This window comes from Channa argus, chromosome 24 (genome assembly GCF_033026475.1).
Source record: "Channa argus isolate prfri chromosome 24, Channa argus male v1.0, whole genome shotgun sequence".
In the NCBI taxonomy this organism is placed as follows: Eukaryota; Metazoa; Chordata; class Actinopteri; order Anabantiformes; family Channidae; genus Channa; species Channa argus.
In genome coordinates this window covers 5,748,317-5,769,378 of record NC_090220.1, presented here as the reverse complement: position 1 = coordinate 5,769,378, position 21,062 = coordinate 5,748,317, and the positions used below count along the sequence as shown (strand labels likewise).

Sequence of the window (21,062 nt, the reverse complement as noted above, 5' to 3'; positions counted from 1 at the left end):
ACTTGTCCTAACAGCCAATCAGATCACTCTGAGCTCAAGCCAGGAGTTCAACTTTCTATTGAATTTAATGAGCATCTCATCAACATTTTACTAATCAAAACATTGATTTTTATATGTTAGCAGTTCTTTTTTTGATATATGATAATTCAAGTGCCCATTAATGCTCAATTTGATCTAAATCTGCTATTTATAAGCATAGTTCATTTTAAATGAATGACATTTCACCTACGCTTGTGATCTGGACACGCTGTCAAAATGACACTGGCAAATTGATTGGACATATATGATTGTATGTAGTATATGTATGTCAGGGTTCCATGACAAACAGTTAAGCAGAAAGGCTCTTCATGCTGATGTAATTATTCTACCCATCAATTTTACCATTCAAAGACCGCAAGTAAAGACAAAACATATAACTAAATTATCCTTCTTATACAAATTTTCAATGGAATGAATAAGTACAGTTATTGAGGCCATTTTATTTAGACGATCTGAGAGAAGAAGATTCCAGGCTATAAAATAATAACATTTTTAAAGTTTGTCAGATCTGCAGAATTTGTGTGCTATTGCATCATGCTTTACGTTTTGGGTGGAGTTTTGATCCAAGTGATCATTTCCCTTTTTTACAACCACAATTTCTGTTGCAGTGAATGTAACTTTATTGGGCAATATAAAACCAGATGAGGTGCACTTTTAGCAAAGATCTTATTCTGTTGAGCCAGCAAATTTGGCTTCTGACGTAAAATGTGGTTGGAGTGAAATGACTAAACGCTGTTTGTCAATCACACATCATGATGCCTGAAAAATGTATTATGATCTTTAAGGTTATCCATAAAGATATCATAATATAGATACTGCAAAAATAGACCCTTATTAAATAAAGGCTGTGCCCCAGTAACAGTCACCTGAGAAGATTTTTATTTATGGTATATGTGAGCAGAACTGAGAGAGAAAAATGCAAACCTGAAACATTTATACAATTTCATGGTGTTTCTGCATTTGAACAGAAATCTTAAGTCAATCGTCAATGTTATACCAATGCTTAAAACACTACTGTATAGCCATAAATAATGGCCGATAATATACTTTAAGCACCACAAACAGGTTGGGTTATCATTGAAAGGCTTAAGGTCATAAATGATCTGAACAAGCACAATAGCTTTTGCTATTCTATTTTCATAATGATGCATTCGTCACAAGAGCTTAAGATTCCAAGAACATAAGTCCCATCAGAGAACCTCTGGAATCTGATCCACCGAGAAAGAAGAAAAAGGTCAAATTGATGTCAGGTTGTAAAAAAGAATTAATGTCCAACATACATTTGTTTTTATAAAGTTATAATTATATATTTAAGAGTAATAGATATTTAATTTGTACTGGGACAAATGTTTTTATTTTTTCTGATTATAGCCCCCTTTAAAAACATTACATTCTGATTTCAGAACACAAGTGGTATTAACATTTCAGAACAACCGATTTAAATCCATAACCAAAAAACACAGAAGTAATTTCATGTCAATAGAAGCTTAAACAGTAGTTCCCCTATTATCTTTTTCTTCAAAATAATTTGAGTGGTTTTACTTCCACAACCTGGGACCAAGTCTAAAAAATAACAATGTTACATCTCACATGCAACCAAAACAATTAGGAATTTTTTTACTGATCTATAATTTCAGAGCTGGAGGGTGTAGTGGTGGATGTCGTGAAAAGGCCATTCACGTTGCTGTTGCCATGGATTCACAGACTGAGCAAACACAAGACACAAACACTCATACAGAAGCCACGTGTGTCATAGTAAGAGAGTGGCCTTCTGACTCCAAAGATGTCACACAGGCCCACTGTACCCTAAATTCGCCACAGGCTCCATGTAAAAGAAAGGACAGCGCTGATATTTCTAGAGCGTTTGCTCTTGTCTTTCCTTAGACACTCCAGGATGATGCCCCCATCTATAGTAACCGAGCAACATCCTCTGCAGTTTCATGAATAGTCAAGTGAGATCCACAGTAGAGCAGACTTTCTTAGACTAGTGTTTAGATGTGTGTAGCAAATGGGATGAAAAGGTAGCTGTCTCCTTTACAGATATTTGACAGCTAGTGCTTTGGCAAGGATTTAGGCACAGATGGGAGCTCTGTTTCTTCCTGTGGCTGGGGGGATCCCATCCGGGATGATTGAGAAGGACTGAGACTTGGATCCAGAACCAGGATTGAAAAGTCCCATAGAAGCCTGCCTTGTTGATTCTCCTGCTCTTTTCTCATTCCCTGTCATCCTTCTTTCTGCTCCACTTTAAGAAGGCAGATGTAAAGGGAATACTGGAAACATTTGCTCTTTGACTTATGTTCTTTAACAGGGTCAAATACATTCATATGACTCTTCCTTTGTCAAACATGTATAGTAATGATAAATCTTATATAAAATGAAGAATATGTTCCTTCTACACAATGAGTTTAACTATAATATATTCTGATTCTAAATTAAATAGAAAGATGTAAAACCATGCATTGACAAATCCTCCTGACATTGTTATTTAAACAAATGCTTTAGCGATGTGCAGTGTAGTAAAGCCTAACCTTTGAACGCCACTAGAGGTGAGGTTACTAATTGACTATGTGTGCTTTGATCCTTTAAAACAGGAACTTGTCACATATGAGTCTAAGGATAGTCATTTCTTTTTAAATCTCGGATGTTCAAACTTATTGGTTAAACTTGATACTATATGTCATTTCAGCACAAATAAATGATAATGGTTTGGATTAGGATCACAGTTTAATACTGTTAAACCTTTATGCAATTATCCCAAATGCATACTATATGTATATAGGAAGCATTGGTAGTTGCTGTAATCATTCTGATACCTTCTGATCCTTCTGATATCTTTATAAAGAAATGATCCATGGCGGTACCCATGTAAAAGATAGTCCACAGCTTGTGATGTATAAGTAAAGGACTGCAGATTTTATTACCCTTCCTTTTGGACAAAATATGCCAATATGGACAGAATCAATGATTATAGGGAATAAAAAAAAAACTCACAACATGCATATTGGCATATGGGTATTTTTTGAGGACAGACTTGAAAAAGATCACTAGATGATCTCTGCACAAGAAACAGGTTTAATCTTTGAAGACAAAAGAAAGTTAGAAAACTTTAATAAAAATTCCCACGTTGCCACATTGTGCCTGTGCAGCATACTAAACATGCTGCAGTGCCACCTGCTGAGCCTTTAATAGCATCTACTTGCAGAACCTAGCACTCTAACTTATAATTAAGCCACAAACCTCTCCACTTCTGTGTCTTTGCAATCCAATCCATGTATACAGTACTTCCCGTAACAGCATCTTAATACTTGCCACCCTCAAAGCTGTCAAACCCAGTCTGACTCTGAACAAGCATAGCAAGTTTATCCAGAACTGCAGGATGCTCACACACACACACGCACAAAATACTCTTGTAAAGAAACTGTCATCTATATATGTTTCCACTGTATGTTCAAGTATAAAAAATAACCTGTAATTTGAATTTAAAAAAATCCCTCTTTACTAATCACCGACTTAATTTGCATTTCAGTGTCTTGAAACCTGACCTTCTCAAAACGTGAGAATTACATGAAAGCTAAAAATGCTAGAAGTCACCAATCTAACCTCATTATCTCTTGTAACAGTGTATCCAGGGAAATGTGAGAGCTGACTGATGAATGCTAACTTCTTAGAAACTTTTATGTAAAGAAGCATAGCACTGTTAAGATTCAAGCAACTTTATTGATCCCATGGGAAAATAGTGTTGCCTTGTTACAGCTGCTCTTCACGTGAAAAGTAGAAGAGAAAGTGAAAAACCTTCCAAACCAAGAAAACAAGTACAAACTACTGATCAATAATAACAAATAAAGAATTTGGTTTCAAGTTTGGACCCAATAATACACCAGACACAACTATTCAGTTTAAATTTAAGAAGTTTATTAAAGAAGATAGTTGGCAAAAGCAGGATGGTGATTTAATAGATCCCCGACTCGCTAGGTGTTGTGCTCCAGTTCAAGAGAGAGAACACATAGATGAGTATTTCAGCAATGACTTGTGGGAAATTGAGTATATAAAGAACAACACTTACTAGAGTGAGTGGGGAGAAAAGCAGAGTCTGCAGGAGAGGCAGCGCTTTATGGAGAGGAGTATTGTCCTGGCAGTAGAGGTAGATCTTTAGATGCAGCGAGGATTAGTTATTTGATAAGGTAGGAAACGCTGGGAGGGGGTCCACTGGGGAAGATGTAGTGGTCTAGAGCCGTAACAGAGGCAGGCCTGGTAGTGAACATGTGGAACATAGCAGGGGTGAATCTCAAAATCCTGAAAAAGAGAACTCCAAAATCCCTTAAGTATAAACTCCAATAACACATGATTAACAGGGATTAATGAAGAGGAGTGAACGTGAAAGGACCAGGACGAGGAAGTGACTGCAAAATAAAAGCCTGAAGGAGGAAATGAAGTTAATGATCCTGACACATACCATAAGAATTATGTTGTTAGTCTTCCTGGAACCCCAAAGGTGAAATAGATAAGCCAATTTAATATGTTTTGATCATTATTTGCCCACTCATGTTCTCCTTCCCTCAGCATTTCCATTAATTTATGTTGATTTGAATAAGCACTATTCCTTCTGCTGCAACCACAGTTGATTTGTAAATCACCCCTCTGACAACTTGAAATGCTGGTCTGTTTGTGTAACTTATCACCAAACCTCAGCCTTGACATTTTGAATGTGATTCTCAGGAGAACAGGAACAGATACAGCATGTACACATATGCACAGATAACTGTAACATTTCCAGAATATCAAGATGAAAGTCATCCACTGAGATAAAACAGTAGGGAATGAATTATTACATAGCTGGTACATGATACTGTGCAATACAGATATTACCTGGATACATGTGTACTCAAAAGTTCACAAATGATTAAACATTAATCCTAGTATCCCTTGTTAGGAGGCGTCTCTGTGTGGTCAGAATAAATCTTTGGACATGGAGCACTCGGTCTGTTACATCTGTCTGTGACTGGGGACACGTGAGGGGGACGAGATACAACATGACAACAAGTAGCGGTACTTCAATCTATATTTTCATTTGAGCTTTCCTGTTGTCCTTGTGTTTAGTATTTGAAATATTTTATACTTCACGTGGATTTCTTATGCCTGTGCCATATTTGATTGTGCTGTATTTAGGTTCAAAAGGTCTATACTTACAGTAAATTGAAATACAGACTATAAATAGAACACCAATATACTAGAATTAAGTTGTTTAATGTTTTCAGGTCAATGACTGGATGGTGCTTCTAAAGGTTTTTTAAATTATATTTCCATGTTTTACCCTCAGCAGTCCGATGTCTGCACTTTTTTTTCCTGTGTATAAAGTTTCCTGTGACCTTAAAAAAAGGTTTATGGGAGAAAAGCAAAGAGCAACCCATTAGCTGAAATGAAGTCCATATGGTACAAATAATTCAGGACCGGAGGAGGTGGATTTCATCTTTGAGCTGTTAAGGTTTTCATGCTCAGTTGTAGAAGTTGAATTACATTCACTCAAGTACTGTAATTATTTATAGTTTTGAGGTTTTTGTATGTCAGTTGGGATACATTTAAGAGGGAAACGTTGTGCTTTCTTTCTTCGCTACGTTTATTGGATTGTAGTCACAGCTGTAGATACAAGGTACTGTTAAGATTTGTATTAATTTTACAAAACTGATAGAACAATTAAATTATAACTATTAATTAACAAGGATCACGAAGGAAAATCCACAGGCTGCTTAGCAGTTTATAATATATTAATTCATATCAGCCTTCCACAATCTATAGACATGTAGTTTAATAACTGATGACTTTAAAACTCTAATAGGTATGAATATGTGTGTGAAGGGTAAATGGTCTACCTATTGGTACTCGCATTACACTGCTTCTCATTCACCCAGTCGCAATCACAATCACAATCACACACGCTCAGATATGGATGGGAGAGCCGCTATGCAGCTGGCCAACACTCACCGGGAGCAACTCAGTTAGGATTCAGTATTTGCTAAAGGACACTTGTGACATGTGACCAGAGGAGACGGGGATTGAACTGGGATTGGTGGATGACCACTCTACCTCTTGCCCCACAGTGGGCCAAAATGGTTACCAGTCCCTGTTTGTTCCTATGTGATAGATTGGTGATTTATACAGGATGTAATCTGTTACTTAGCTGGGATTAGCTCCGGCCCCCCAGAAGATACTTTATGTAAGAGGGGGATGCTTGTAGCAGCAAGTATGTATTTTTTAGGATGGCACAGAGGCACTACATGGAAAAAGAAAGGTGTTTTATTTTGCTGACAAAATGATAAATGTCTTGGTTGCTGCTTGAAGACCACTTAAAACAAAGACCGAGTTGTAGTAGTTGTACTATGTTTCTAATAATCTTCCTTTGCATTTTAGAGAGGCCAAAGAGTAAAGATAATCACATAAAGTCAAACCCTGTTTTATGGTGCCTCTCATGATAGTTATAGTCAGCATTTAATACACAAACACCAATCTAACTGCCGCGGAGTTTAGTAGGCTGAACCGAGGGGACTTTCACAGAGCTGTAAGTTCACATTAATGCACAATAATGTGATTGGTAGTAACAATTATGCTTGATTTGTCAGCCAAAATTGTATGTTTGGTTTGTGAAGTGTGGAATACAGAAGTGTTTATGCAAAGTCTTCAGTGAGGTAAATACTAAAGTGTTAAATGCTAAAACCATTCACTTCACATGATTTTTGTTTTTCAAGGGTTGGAGGAAATCCTAGGTATGACAGAGTAAGTCGTCTTTTCATCTGATTGTTTGAAACAGTGTTCATACATTTTAAAAAAGCCTCAATATTGTCTCTGTCAGTTCTACCTTAACTGTGAACACTATACTGCTGCTACTGATAAAAGTAAGATTAGGGTGATCAGAGGCAACATAGGACTGAATTAGACAGTAGCATAAACTACAGAACTCCCCTGTTCATATCTCCTGTATTACAGTAATGTTGAATACATACAACTTGACAGATATTGTACAAAATGTATTTGACTTGGCCTTGCAGTTTGGCTTTTGGAATGTGGTGATCTTCAAGATATTTGGCACAAGATAAGGTTACTGCACAGATAATAACTGTTACTATCAAGGTTATAACAGATTGTGCTGTAAATTTGCACAAAACATTGCAATGCACCAACAATTGATCAGTTAATTAAATCTACAACCTAGAATAACAAGTGTGGCACCGTTACTAGATCATAATGTAGCTGCTTAAACCTTAAGCTTTGGTTTAGAGTATCATAAACAGAATCAACGTCTACTTCATGTTTATTTATCTACCCAATTGACCAAATCTAACAGCTTACAAAAGGTGTCTTACCTCTCCTTTTGCAGAAAGTTTATATTTGATCCTAAAGAGGGAATAGACAACCCAATGATGGTCATCACAGATGATGCAGGTATGCTACATATATTTCTCATATATTTCTAATTGATCCAGAGATGAAGAAAAATGCTCCGTGTGACAAGAATTTGATATTTCCTCTATTCAGACTCTGTGTCGACACCAAGGCCCCGTTTATGTGTCCTTAAACGTGAGGAAGGGGAGTCCTTTGGCTTCCATCTGCGGGTTGAGAAGGGGTGCCAAGGTCACATAATCAGAAATGTGGTGTTAGGAGGGGTAGCGGGGCGAAGTGGCCTTCAAAATGGAGACAGGATTTTGGAAATTAACAACTGCTATGTTGTAGATGTTTATCACCCTGAGGTAAATCAGGCTTCTGACATTAAAAACATTTAAGAAGCCTCACGTTTGTGATTCTAACTGGAGCTACTCTGTTTCCTTTTTATGAACAAGGTGGCTAAAAAGATAATGCTAAGTGGACATCAACTATGTTTGTTAGTGTTGGATGGGGAGGAGTATGAGCAAGCTGTGTCCCGAGGTCAAGACCTCCGAGATCTGGCCAGAGCATACAAGGGTGAAGGCTATAAACCACCCAGACTCTGTCACATCGTGAGGAATCCTGTATCAGGTCTAGGCATCCACTTCACACCTGTGGAAGGTAAAACTTAGAGCCTTTAAATTTAGATTTCTAACAGACTTTAGGTTGAATTCTGTGCAGGGTTATTGAGCTGCTCCATGTCGTTTGTAGGAGAGAAAGGTCACTTTTCTGTGAGCCTGGCGACAGGAGGCGCAGCGGAAAAGGCTGGGGTGTGTAAGGGAGATCGCCTGGTGTGGATGGATGGAGCAGCAGTCTCTGAGCTCACACACTCTGCACTCAGCAGGATGGTACAACCCATTTATATAGTTTTTTCTTTGGGTAAAGTTACATACTCTTTCTCTGGATTAGAATACAACTGTGCAACTGTCAAAATTGATGTTCAAACAACAAGTGCCAATATATTTATATCCAAAAACAAATATTTTTTCCTGTAGATGAAAAAATGTGGCAATCACATCACTATCCTAGTGATTGATAGTGAGAGTGAGAAGAAATACATGCAACTAAAGATGCCTATCCTGCCCTCAATGGCTGTTCCACATAACCTACCTTATAGGGCCAGAAAACTCTACTTGGTCTCTGGGCCTAAAGGCTATGGTTTCCTCCTTCGAATGGAGAAGACACCATCAGGACGCACATGTAAGATGACAAAAAAAGTGCAATATTAAAAGTCAAGTGTTCCAGATTTGAGCCTTTTTCAGTGAATGTCTTTTCAAACTATAGTTCATGTTCTGCGTGAGATGGACAGAGACAGTCCAGCAGAAAGGGCAGGTATGCATGATGGAGATCTGCTGTTGGAGGTCAACGGAGACTCAGTAGAGTCACTGCACCATGAAGAGATTGTGAACAGAGTGAGACAGAGTGAGCAGCAGGTGTCCTTCACCACCATCACTCTGCAGGGACTAGAGTTTTACACCCGGGTGGGCATCACGGACTAACTACATGTTTTTTCCTAATCTGTATCTTTATGCTTATTTGTGGGTGTCAGCTGGGCATCACAGACCAGTAAAAAAAGGTTTTCTTTTTAAGTATTTCCTTAGGTCAAAGCAAATAATTCCTTGGACGAATTTATCTAACCATTCCTGTACAAATAAGGATCAGTTTTTATTCCCTTTCTTTTCTGCAGTTGGGTCTATCACCTCTTCTTTTCTGCGAGGATGATGCTGCAGAGAAAGAAAACAACAGCAGTTTACCAGTTTCTGTAGAAGATCAATCATCACAAAAAAAGGCTGAAACACCAGCCAGAGTCAACAATGCCACTGACAATGAGGTAAAAGATTGTTTCATACATACTACAAATTTTTCATCTAATCAGTTCAATGATCACTATATTTACCATATATGCTTATTTGTATGTCAACAGGAGGAAGAATACTGTGAGATAACGTCTTTGTGAGGAACAAAGCTCTATTGTTCTGTAGACCTCCCCACACAACAGTTGTTGACTGAGGAGACTTCCAACCAATCTAAACAGGCCCAATTTGTCTACTATTAGTTTTATATTGACCACAATGACATAATGTTTGTGTCTCACAAATGAACCCAGAAGATTAAACTGATACAATGTGTTAAATTTATTTGGTTCAGTCATTATTGCATATGTTGAACATTTTGTCTTAGTGAACAATGGTTACCACACACACACACAATACCATTCACTAATATTTGTGTACTGGTGGACACATACACTTATAAAGCTTTTAATATTATTTTAAAGAAAGGGAATTTCTTTGTTTTAAGTTTATTGTTTTATAGCATACATATTTTTGCATTGTGTAAATGTTTGTATTTGCAGAAAAATTATTAAGTGTAGAGGAGAAAAAACTTACAGTTCAATTTGTATTACGTTAGTTTCTGACATTTCACTTTTCATGATCCATTATGCATTGTCAAAAAATGACATAAATAATATAACACATGAAAGGTGTGCAAATTGCCAAAACATAGCATAGCAACCCTTAAATGAGTAATAGGGTGAACAACAGTGTCACTGTTTTTGCATAATTTATAGTTTTTTTCAAAGATACACATGTTAATATAACCGATCTGACCAAATAACAGCCCTATTAACCATGATCCCATTTAGTGTTGCTAAGATTCTACCTGAGATTCTAACTAAGTATTATCCAGTTTTATTGTCTATAATATTGTTGTCCCAGAATGAATTGAAATTTCCTTAACAATATGTCTTCCTGAATTTCCAACTTACTCTTGGATATATTGTATTTTACAATAAAATACACATTCATCATCCATTCACTCTTTTGGCCTATTTCTCAAACTACTGTATCTAGCAATTTGTTTTGTATTTTTATTATGTACTATGTATATGAGAACCTATAAGTGACGGAAACCATCCAAAAAAGGCCCGAATCATTGCACTCTACTGCCCATATAAAAAAACGAAGTTTATGCGTTAATTGTTAATACATTTGTAACTAAAGGCCAGTCAGAATCAAATTACAAGCAAATTCTGAAAATATATAAATTCTGTGCGCCTTAAAATTGTGATATTTAAAACTATCAGTACAAAAAACTCTCGAGTTTAAACCACATGATATTTCTGTTCAGGCAATTGTGTTGTCAGCTGCAGCCGTGGGTCCTTCTACTGGAGGTGACATTCAGTCGTTAAACAGGAACAGGGGCCAGTTAGGATTGTAAAGTACTTCAACATGGCACAAGCTGTGCAAAAACTGGTTGCTAAAGTACCGAGCTTAGTCGGCGGTAAGTTTATTTATTGTAATATTATTTATAAAATGTAACCAATAAAGGGAAGCTGGGTCGTAGGTTGTTAATCTAAGAATACGTAGCTAGGCCGTCGCTGTTCGCTGCAAGTGACTTAGCCTTGAATTGTATGAAGTAACGTTAGCTAATGCTAAGTTTCAGCAGTGGAATACGATTGTCAGCGCCAGCTACCACGAGTGGTTAGTATATCCTACACTCACGTAGCATAAGCCATAAGGCTAAATAGCAAAGCTCAGTTAGCATCCCGAGTAACGGGTGTCCTGCAGCCCAAAGCAACTGTCGGTAGAGACAATAACATAAAACTATAGGAGAATGAGCTTCAAACGCGTACTAACTTGTACTAATTGCTACATTGTTTTTCTTCTCAGCCGCTGTCACCTTCTCCAAACCTCGGCTAGCAACCTTCTGGCACTATGCCCGTGTTGAACTTGTCCCCCCTACCCCTGCTGAGATCCCCAAGGCCATCGAGGGGGCCACAAACCTCATTAAGGCTTTCCAGACAGGACGTCTCGGTCAAACCACAGTGAAGGTGTGTGCCATTCTCAGACAGAGGCATTATTTGTAAAGAATATGGCTTTACTTATAAAAAAAACGTATATTATCAAAAGCTGACAAGGAAACAAGGGTTTTGTACAAACCATAAGAGACATTTATCAAGTTATCGAGAATATCAAGTTGTCAAATCCCATTGTAGTTATTCATTCCAAGTTGAAAACAGCTATGAATTAGTTTTGTCAAAAGTTGCTGCTGCAGGTAACCCATTGTTATCGCATCAGTACAATGGAGGTGAATATAATTGTTTTTGTGGGTAATACAACATTACAGTATATTGAGGAAAACATTTTCAATATTCTTCTTTTCCTTTTGGCTGTTCCCTTTCAGGGGTTGCCACAGCAAATCATGTGCCTCCAAGAGTAAAACATTTTCAATGATTCTAGTTTATTCAGCAACTGCATTGAGAGTATTTTCTCTTTAGTTTTAAGTTTGATTTAAACTTAAAATTACTTTCTTATGATAGCTGAAGAAAGGAGTACGAGTCAGACTGGAAGCCAAAATGTCTGCAGTACAGCTGACAGTACGAGGGCAAATTTAAAAATCTCATGTTATAATGAAGAGTAGCTCTATGCTGACCTGTTAAAAGGGGAAACAATAATTTTAGGTGGGGCTTTAAATTGAATAATCACATTTACATAAGCTAACAAGTGGGTATACAAAATGTAACATACTGTGAGTTTGGATTTTTTTTGAGTAGTATAAAAAGAGATGCCATGTTAAGACAAACTATTTTAAAGCATTTAAAGGAAATTTAATAAGACGTTAGCTGTCTCTGTGGATGTACAGGTAACTCATAATTGTCAGGTTTATTGACATAAACACTGAATAAGTCTATCCAAATGGAAAGCAGTGACAGTGAAATATTCATCACCAGCTAATATAAAATTTTACTTTATCTTTTTTATTTTTTGCTTCACAGGATGCTCTGAGGAATGGGTTGGTTGCCACTGAAGTGTTGATGTGGTTCTACATTGGAGAATGCATTGGCAAAGGAGGCATCATTGGCTACAATGTCTGAATTTTGCAGTGTTGTAGTTTTTTCTTTTCCTCTTGAACATTGTATCCACAAATTTCTGCAAGAAACCTGGGAACCAATAAATGACTATCTATTGTGAAAAAAACGTATGTTTTCCAGACTCTTTAGCTGCTCTGTGTAATAGTAGATAATTACTTATCTGACCTGCAGGTTTAGTTTGAGATGGGTAGCTAATTAAAGGAAACAGGAGGCTCCTGGGTATTATTCAGAGTGCAGCAACACTTTAATTAGTCATTCATTCATCATTACAGTGAACTGAAGTTAAACTGAAAACTTTCTGAAGCCACTTAGGCTATAAATAATGAAATCATGTCTAAATTCCTATTAGTTTCTTCATTCCCTGAGGCATGTTTTGTATTTGCAGGTTAACTGTTGGAGAACAGAGACATTATTAAACTGTGGCTTAACTGTGGATCAACATTAGACAAACTTAGTTTTATGAAGAACATCCTCTTAAGATTTTACTTTAAGGACAATTCTGCAAATCAATATTTTGTGTCATAGGAATGAGTTATAAGCAGTGCTCTTCTGACACTTGCTCTTGCTCGGTACTTTTTGTGCAGTTAAAAACAACCAAGTTTTCTACACCTAAAGTCGAATATAGTGATCTGAACCCCTTTCAGACATAACTTGGTGTTTATGCCATCAGTCCTTTGCACTTGTTCAACAGTGTATTACTACTTGTATTATATTGTAAAGAAAAATGTGGTGCAGCTTGTATAATTTTTTTCTATAGTTAGTCTTATACATTCTTGCATATAATCTACCTTTGAATACAGTACAGCAGTGTTACTGGTAATGTGTCTGCTAGATCACGGCAGCCACTCCTATTTTTTTATTTCCATTCAGTTCCTGCAATCAACCAACAGAGGGAGACATCTGGACTTTCGGTGTTAAAATGGTATCTTAATTTCAGAGCAGGTGTCTTGCTGATTCACAGATGCATGAGATTATAAATGGGATGGCTCACAGCAGTTAAAGTTCAAATTCCAACTCTAGTGGTTGAAGTTTTTTTTTAAGCAAACAGTTATGTCTTTTGTTTAAGCACAAAAACGTGCTATTCGTCATTTGTAATCCAATGAAACATTTAATTTACCGACATCAGTATGAATGTATTGTGTGAAAATAGATAATTTACAGAAATACTCGCATAGCTCTTTATTTAGAACTATCAATGAATAATTTTATTACAAAAGTCAAAAAGTCTTTTGGATACAGTTATAGTCTGGTTGTCTACTACATATGAAAACAAACTTAAACAAATTAAATAAAGGTAAAAAATAAGAGCTCAAATGCAGCTTACCAACTACAGGATAATAGCAAAACATGACAAAATGAAATGACAATGAGATATTGTTGTGAATGTAATAGAACCATAATAATACCTGTGAATGCACCAACACGTATGCTTTTGTAATACTCATACCTTCATAAAAGTACAATACATTTTGAATTTATTATGCAATAAGATTACCCAACAGTGTAATGACTTATCATAAAAAATGTACCTTGAGGTTGTCTCAGTGTACCTTTCTTATGACTGTCATTACATCATCACTTAAAATGTATTATATTATTTGTGGAGGCACATATAACTTTGACATATTAGTCAGTTAAGAGTAAGATATATTACTTACTGACACATTATAATACCTTCCAGCAGTAATTATCAGATGCTAAGAGGGATAACACTTTTGTGTAGTTATATATTTCTATAATGCCTATAAAATTATCATAAAACTGTGATTGGACAGCACAATGCAAACATTAATATGTGTTGAGTAAAGATAAAACTGTATTTACATTTGTATTATAAAAATAAGCAGTCAAAGATCACTTATGTCATATGGTACAGTTTCAAAATATTCCAAAAATACATTTTTCCAAAGCATTGCTTTATATAATAATAAAAAAGGCACAGGAAATATTTCACACATTCAAAAGAGTGATCAAATATTGATAATCACTTCACATGACATAGTCTGACAGAGGTTCCAACTCCAAAGCCTGGATAAAGGGGCTCAACAAATTTGGTCTCAAACCTGTGCAGGAGGGTCATGGTGTTGCCTATGCTGTAGAATGCCAGCACACCTGCTGTGTGGTCCAGGTACACACCTATCCTGGGAGAGTGGGGGCCGCTCACGGCTTTGTCCACCCGGTTGTGCCAGGCAGAGTAACCTGAGTCTGAACAGAGAAGACTCCAGGATTTGTCATTGTAGCCCAGGAGACAGAGTGAGCCTTTGCCCTTTCGGCTGATGCCCTTGTAGGCCACTCCAACAGAGAACTCCCCACTCCACTCGATCTCCCAGTAGAATCGGCCTCCAGACAGGGCCTCCCGACACAGCACCTGGGCAAAACTGTCAAACCTCTCTGGGTTGTCTCCATAGGGCTGCAGGTCCCTGGTGCGTACGACCTTTCTGCTGTTTTCAGAGATGTGCAGCTCCTTATAGGCTGTGCTGGGGTCTAATTTCAGCTGGCAGAAGTCTGAAGAAAAAAAAAACACAATACATTTATAGCATTTACTTGGCAGCTTAGTATTTGGGTATTAAATTGTCATATTTCCTATAAATAAAGTACAAACTTACATTTCACAAAATCTGCTTTGTTTCTTGGCTCTAGAGAAGGAGTGTTGTCCACTGTCATTTCTTTGGCTGCAGATGAAAAAGTGTTAGGTCAATGTGAACTGCACACACCCACACACATGCTTTTAATTCTTGTGTTTATGTGTTTTGGTAACATTTTTACTGAATAACCTATAAAGCAACTGCTTTGTGGTTTGCCTTCTACACAACACAAATAACCATTAACCCCATGGTGTTATTTCTATATGATGTGACAGGACTCACCTCTGCTCCTTCTCTCCAGTGTTCTAGTTTCTGTAGTGTAGACGGGGACCTCATTTACTGCAAGACATAATACATTCACATTTAACTATTTGAGTTTTTTGGTGTTTAATTCCCATCTTTTGCAGGTATTTCTGTTGCTAAGGTCCGACCTGATTTGGAGATCCTGAGCAGCTCCTCTCTGCCAAACTCCTCCAGGCTTTCCTTGATCTCAGCCACAGCTTTCCTGACAGCCGCAAAGGAAAAGTCCGGATTCACTGTCACTTTGGGTATGAAGCCGTCATCAGTGGGGGTGCAGAGGTAATTGAAATTCTGATGGAAAGAAAAAATTAATTATGTAATTATGTACTCTAAGTGAATCACACCCCTAAATAATGCCATTGGTATCTTTGCATTGGCAATATGGTGTCATAAATATTAATATACAGTAATATAGTGACAAGCTGTTATAGCATAGCAAGACTAGAACTTGCCTAAACTTTTATTTTAAATCACACCAGCAATCTCTTTTTGTGCATCAGGTTATGTTTTAGATATTGCAAAAAAACTTTACTCCAAAGTCATAAGGTTGTGACATAGACAGAGCTGCATATCTGAGCATGTTCAGTGGCAGATGTTTCAAGACACTGTGACATAGATGTTGGCGTGTTATTTGTGGACAATAACAAAAATATAGGAAGCCTTCTCTTGTTATATTACCTGCAAAAAGTGAATGTGGTCCTCAGTAGTGTACAGCTGCTTCAGTCCGGCCTCCTTTTTCTTGAGTTCAACTATCTCTTGCTCCAGTCGCTCAACCAAAGACTCGGCCTGGCTGAAAGCAGCCTTCTCGTTAATACCAATCAGCTTGGTCACTTCTGATCTCATCCTCTCAATGGAGCGAATCATCTCCTCAAATATCTTCTGACTCTCCACCATGGCTCTCTGGGCCGAGTTCTGCATAACAAACTCAGGATGTCAGTGATTTATAGAAGAAACTGCAACTGTAGTCCAATTCACGATAAGCTACTACTGATCAGTGTATATGATTTTAATAGCGACTGTAGTAATATTTTATTAACAGTCTTTACCTTCAGGGAATCCACTGCAGTCTTTAGTTCCTCCAGCTCTTTCACCCTTTCCTGGCATTTTTGTTTAATCTCAGTTTGGGAGACTCCAAGTAGTTTCTGCAGAATAAAGAACTATTACACAAGCATCTATGTTTTCTCCTTACACTCAGCCCCTTGTTGAAAGCTGGCATTGCTGCATTTAATATATTATGTACCTTTATTATAGTCAATCATAGAAATTGCATTGAATCCCATTAATTAGATGTTGTTTTCACAAGAAATAAAGCCTCACATTTGTTGGTTCAGCACAAACAGTCTTTCTCATTGTGAAATACCTGGGGAGCCCCTTTGGCATGTCTAATAAACTTTACTCAAACAATCTTATTAATACAGGCAGCTTTTATCTCAGAGGGAGAGGAGGGAAAAATCTGTAATGGAATTCTGGCGATTCCAGGAATGTGAAACTACTGCTGCCTGACTTTTAAAAAGAGGTTTCAAGGTGCACACGGCCCTGACATGTGGAATAGGGGGCTTCTAATTGAGCTTTTACTGAAGCCCACCGACCATTCTTCAAGATAAGCTTGAGGAATGTGGGGAATCTAGGGAACATGAGAGGGGGAGGGGAGAGAGCAGGAGACAGAGTGAGATATGTGAGACTCTGATTGTAAATCACTAGATGAGAGGAACCAGACTCCCCATGTTGTTAAGAAAACAGCAGGATGAATTATTACTTCATCATGCTTGAAAAAATCCTTTAACCCATAATCATAGCTGCCATAAAAACACTCCTCCTCAGTTCCTCGTGCATAAAAACTAAAACTGCTCAAACCATGCACATGCTGCTGACACTGTTATCTCCTCAACATTATTTTACAGGCACTTTAACTGGTGTGTCATTTAAATGTGCATTCCTGTGGTAACAAAATTGGTTAATCAGACATTGTTAAAAGCCTTGACTCCCTGACATTCTAGTATCACTGGAGGCCCACTCCCACAGGTGGGAACCAACGCAGCCGAAGGAAGTTTCTGTGTATCTTTCCCACAGCTGGAACAGCACATTCTCTGAAAAGCAGCTTTCAAAGGTGATAAGTGTAAGACACTCCCCCAGTCTCCATACAGCTAATCAGAGAGCTGGATTTATTTTGGCGGTGAGTGCCTCCCAGGCTAGCAGATAGAAACAGGTCAAAGTACAACCACCAGTCTTAGTCCCATTACAGGAGTTGGGAAAATTACTGTTTGATTTAACCCAATTCACTTCAAATGTACTGTCCTTCTAATGTATCGAAGATTTGAAAGGTTTCTTTCCCTGAATAACTTTTCAGATCATAAGGCCATAAGGTGGTTTCTCTCCAACAACTGTATCTTTCTAACATCAAGTCCTACTTTCATTCTGTGAGGGGTAACAATAGGATTCACAGCCAGAGACAAGAAGATTTCTTACCTGTTTCTCACCCCTTTCTGCCTCAGCAGAGACAATGTCATGACCTCTGTGCTCACTGACTGTGCAGATAGCACAGATACACATCTGATCTGTTCGACAGAAGAGCTCCAGAGGCTTCTGGTGCTGCTGGCAGATCTTCCTGTCCAGGTTTCCCAGCTCATCCACCAGCTTGTGCCTTTTGAATGTGGCTGATTCATAGTGAGGCTTCAGGTGCTTCTCGCAGTAGGATGCCAGGCAATTCAGACAGGACTTGACAGCCTTTAATTTTTTCCCAGAACAGAAGTCACAAGGGACATCATTTGATCCAGCGTAAACATTCCCTTGGATCGTACTTAGGTTGAGGTTCAGCCCGCTTTTCCTGATCTTCTCAGCCACCATGTTCAGAGTGGCATTGGGTCGCAGAACAGGCCTCTGAGTAAATGTGATCTTACACTGGGGACAAATGTAAATCCCTGTGTAGTCAGCTTCATTCCAGTAGCCACTGATGCAGTCCATACAGAAACTGTGCCCACAGGGGATAGCCACAGGATCCCTCAGAAGATTCAGACACAAGGAACAGCTAAAGTAATCTGGCGAAGTGTGATCAGCCATTGTGGTGAAGTCAAAACCCCGTCAGACCTGCGGAAAGAGACGAAGAAAAATGCCAGAAGCAGATAGAAAATTTGTGGTGTGTTCCTAGGAGCCCGCCCTCAAGAGTGTGGTACAGCCTGCTAGAGACAGGACCTACTTGTATTTCTGAATTCCAGAGGTTATTGATTGAAAGCAGACAAGGCCCTCCCCCCTGTGCTGTGCTGTGAGTATATCGAGCCCTGCCCAGTTTAGATAAGCAGGTTGAGCGAGAAGGGACAGGAGAGGAGAGAGACAGAGAACCAACTGAACGAAAGAGAATGAATGAAAAGCAACGGAAAGGACAGCAAATAATGTGCATGAAAACACTCCCATTTCCCTGCAGTTTCCTTTATTCTCAAATTTCTCATGTGGCTCATCTGTGGATGAAGTGCGCACACACATCTCGGCAGCTGTATTTCCACCTATTGTTGTAAGACAGAATCGCCATTGTCTTAAACCGGTTATAGTCTGACAAACATAAAAAGCAGCCTAGGTGCTGTAGGAATTTGAGGGACCACCCAATAAACAAACACCCTGAGCCCAAGTAGAGTTTCACAGAAAACTCCAGTATCCCAGCTTGCTTTTTTAATCAGTGATTACATGTTTAAGGCTCTAGCTTGCTGTAGGTGGTTTGGCCAAGTGCGGCTAGAGGTCAAAGCTGTAGTATTTGCACTGAAACCAGTTAAACCAGTTTGCTAAAATTTGCAAGTAAATTCGTAACTGTAGATATGCACCTGTTTGTGCAGCAGGAAGAAAATTTCAGGGCTGCAACATGAAACGGAAACACACATGGACATGCACATACACACGGACAGAACATTCCTGTCAATTCCAGGTGTGTTGGTGCAGTGCAAATTTCACATATTTGTGTGCGTGCCGTTTGTTTTTTATTTTTGCATTTCTTAAAATGCCCCCCTCATTTAACTAAATGTAGTGTTATTTAAAAACGGCTGGGGGAAAAACAGAGAAGAGAAGACCCCGACTCGTACTGCAACATGAAGTGTTCAGTGATGTCACAGCCACTCATTAGCATTTTAATTAGCCCTAAACCACTGGTTTCCACCAATACTACTGCTCCATTTACAGCACTTCTGTGTGATTTTCAGGATTACTGTGAAAGTTTCAAATGTAAAGGTTCTTGTTTGAAATAACCCTAGTAAAAGATAGTAATATATTGTACTTTCCATTTCCTGCCTGTCAATTGTAATGTCAGTAAAAACTACAGTGGCTTCACCTTCGATTTAATTTCATGCCTTACTTCATATGCTAGGCAGTTTCACCTCTCCATATTTGGTCAGGTTTCTGATAAGCCAGTTTTCCTTCCTTCCTCCAGAGTTAAGGGAGCGCTTACACATTAACTTCTGTACCTTGTTATTGGAGAGGGCCGCTGCACAGTGGGAAAACTTTGTATGTGGCTCTTATTTACGTTGTGAGAGTTCTGAACACATGATATAAAGACAAAGACTAGACAGAGCATATTGTTAGTTTAAAACATTTTTTATTTGAAACATGATAATGTCATATACATGACACTTTAATGAGATTTACACGCGTCTAGAGAAGAGTAGCATTTCTGTAAGAATGCTCATTGACAATAAACTAGACTGGTCAGTTAAAGCAGCATCAATATAGAGGAAAGCACAGTCCATATGAGTCCATAGTAGCCAGCTCCATCTTCTTCGCTGTGATTCGCTGGGGCAGCAATATGAAGGTGGCAGACAGTAACAGAGTGGACAAACTAATAAAGAGGGCTGGTTCTGTTCTGGTGGAGAAGCTGGACCCTCTGCATGTTGTGGCTGAGAGGAGAATGTTGTCCAAACTCCTCTCAATCCTGGACAATCCCTCCTGACCACACCACTGTGTGCTGGCTGCACAGAGGAGCACTTTCAGCCAGAGGCTGATCACAGTGAAGTTCTCCACAGAAAATCACAGGAGATCTTTTCTCCCAGTGGCCATTAACCTGTTTAATTCATCCCCCTTCTGTAAAAAGAAGGGGGAGGAAATGGTCAAAATGGACAAATAGTTTTGTTTTTATGTCATTTATCATTTTTTTCATTTATGTTTACTCCTCTAGTTGGGTTTTTTCTTACTTATTAATCAGTATTTTGTACTTGTACTTGTTTATTGTCTTGGTTTGGTGGAAATTTTTTTTCTTTCTTTTCTATTTTTCATGCGGAGAGCAGCTGTAACATGCAAACCAAATTTCCCATGGAATCAATACAGTTTTTTGAAACTTTAATCTTGAGTATTAAATAAATCTGTACTTTGATGATGCAAATGGAAACTCCATGGTCATGTGTACGATCAAGGTGAAAGGTCAGCCTTCATTATGGTGCAGCAGAAAGCATGGCTGCTGCACTGATTGGTCATTTGAACAAACAAAACAAGGATCCACTGCACAGAGTATGAGTAATAGAAACAGGAAGAAACATTTTTTTTCAAAGTGTTTTGGCAAAACAGTGGAAACGGCTGTTGATGCTGGTAAATGCACAAAGACTAAGAGTGCTTAAATATACTTTGGCCAAATGGGAATAAATGGCTTCATGCAACTGTTAAGCATCATTGATGTCATACCACCTTCATGCATGCATCCTAGTTTAACTTAGAAATATTCCCAAAATAATGGTCCCATATTTTTAAGTTATTGTTAAAACAGCAATATTTGCATAGTGTGTCCATAACTGGTTCCAAATATTTCTTTTACTAGAAAAGCTGGGTTTTTAGGATTGGCATAACATACACAAAAAGCAAATAACCTAGGCAAACTGAAACTT

General features: G+C 38.2%; 3 protein-coding genes across 5 annotated transcripts; 2 read left to right on the top strand and 1 right to left on the bottom strand.

Moving 5' to 3' along the window:
- The first annotated feature begins 4,968 nt into the window (after nucleotides 1-4,968).
- Nucleotides 4,969-9,590, top strand: nherf4b (NHERF family PDZ scaffold protein 4b). 3 transcript variants are annotated; one of them, XM_067494852.1, is made up of 10 exons: nucleotides 4,990-5,085; nucleotides 6,780-6,807; nucleotides 7,409-7,473; nucleotides 7,567-7,778; nucleotides 7,869-8,073; nucleotides 8,164-8,300; nucleotides 8,448-8,652; nucleotides 8,737-8,933; nucleotides 9,140-9,283; nucleotides 9,377-9,590. In XM_067494852.1, exons 1-10 carry the CDS (start codon nucleotides 5,070-5,072, stop codon nucleotides 9,407-9,409), a joined length of 1,242 nt encoding a protein of 413 aa, XP_067350953.1. In that variant the 5' UTR covers nucleotides 4,990-5,069; the 3' UTR covers nucleotides 9,410-9,590. The 3 variants fall into 3 exon arrangements, with proteins under 3 accessions (XP_067350955.1, XP_067350953.1, XP_067350954.1); XM_067494853.1 differs by lacking the exon at nucleotides 4,990-5,085 and adding an exon at nucleotides 5,121-6,592; XM_067494854.1 differs by lacking the exon at nucleotides 6,780-6,807 and having other exon boundaries at nucleotides 4,969-5,085.
- A 986-nt stretch (nucleotides 9,591-10,576) lies between these two features.
- Nucleotides 10,577-12,434, top strand: atp5l (ATP synthase, H+ transporting, mitochondrial F0 complex, subunit g). Its single transcript, XM_067494520.1, has 3 exons — nucleotides 10,577-10,737; nucleotides 11,127-11,287; nucleotides 12,233-12,434. The coding sequence occupies exons 1-3, from the start codon at nucleotides 10,686-10,688 to the stop codon at nucleotides 12,329-12,331; spliced, it is 312 nt and encodes a 103-aa protein (XP_067350621.1). The 5' UTR covers nucleotides 10,577-10,685; the 3' UTR covers nucleotides 12,332-12,434.
- Nucleotides 12,435-13,489: 1,055 nt separating this feature from the next.
- ftr82 (finTRIM family, member 82) lies at nucleotides 13,490-18,555 on the bottom strand. Its single transcript, XM_067494519.1, has 8 exons — nucleotides 18,407-18,555; nucleotides 17,680-18,297; nucleotides 16,260-16,355; nucleotides 15,892-16,125; nucleotides 15,345-15,504; nucleotides 15,196-15,252; nucleotides 14,935-15,000; nucleotides 13,490-14,833 (listed from the first exon to the last, which is right to left on the bottom strand). The coding sequence occupies exons 2-8, from the start codon at nucleotides 18,268-18,270 to the stop codon at nucleotides 14,313-14,315; spliced, it is 1,725 nt and encodes a 574-aa protein (XP_067350620.1). The 5' UTR covers nucleotides 18,271-18,297; nucleotides 18,407-18,555; the 3' UTR covers nucleotides 13,490-14,312.
- Nucleotides 18,556-21,062: the final 2,507 nt, after the last annotated feature.

Coding starts and splice junctions, on each gene's coding strand:
- nherf4b (XM_067494852.1), top strand. Junction 8,074..8,163: donor CCACTTCACACCTGTGGAAG/GTAAAACTTAGA, acceptor TGTCGTTTGTAG/GAGAGAAAGGTCACTTTTCT. Junction 8,301..8,447: donor ACTCTGCACTCAGCAGGATG/GTACAACCCATT, acceptor TTTTTCCTGTAG/ATGAAAAAATGTGGCAATCA.
- atp5l (XM_067494520.1), top strand. CDS start 10,686: ATGGCACAAGCTGTGCAAAAACTGGTTGCTAAAGTACCGAGCTTAGTC. Junction 10,738..11,126: donor AGTACCGAGCTTAGTCGGCG/GTAAGTTTATTT, acceptor TTTTCTTCTCAG/CCGCTGTCACCTTCTCCAAA. Junction 11,288..12,232: donor TCGGTCAAACCACAGTGAAG/GTGTGTGCCATT, acceptor TTTGCTTCACAG/GATGCTCTGAGGAATGGGTT.
- ftr82 (XM_067494519.1), bottom strand. CDS start 18,270: ATGGCTGATCACACTTCGCCAGATTACTTTAGCTGTTCCTTGTGTCTG. Junction 15,505..15,891: donor ACCACATTCACTTTTTGCAG/GTAATATAACAA, acceptor TCTTTCCATCAG/AATTTCAATTACCTCTGCAC. Junction 15,001..15,195: donor ACTGGAGAGAAGGAGCAGAG/GTGAGTCCTGTC, acceptor TTTCATCTGCAG/CCAAAGAAATGACAGTGGAC.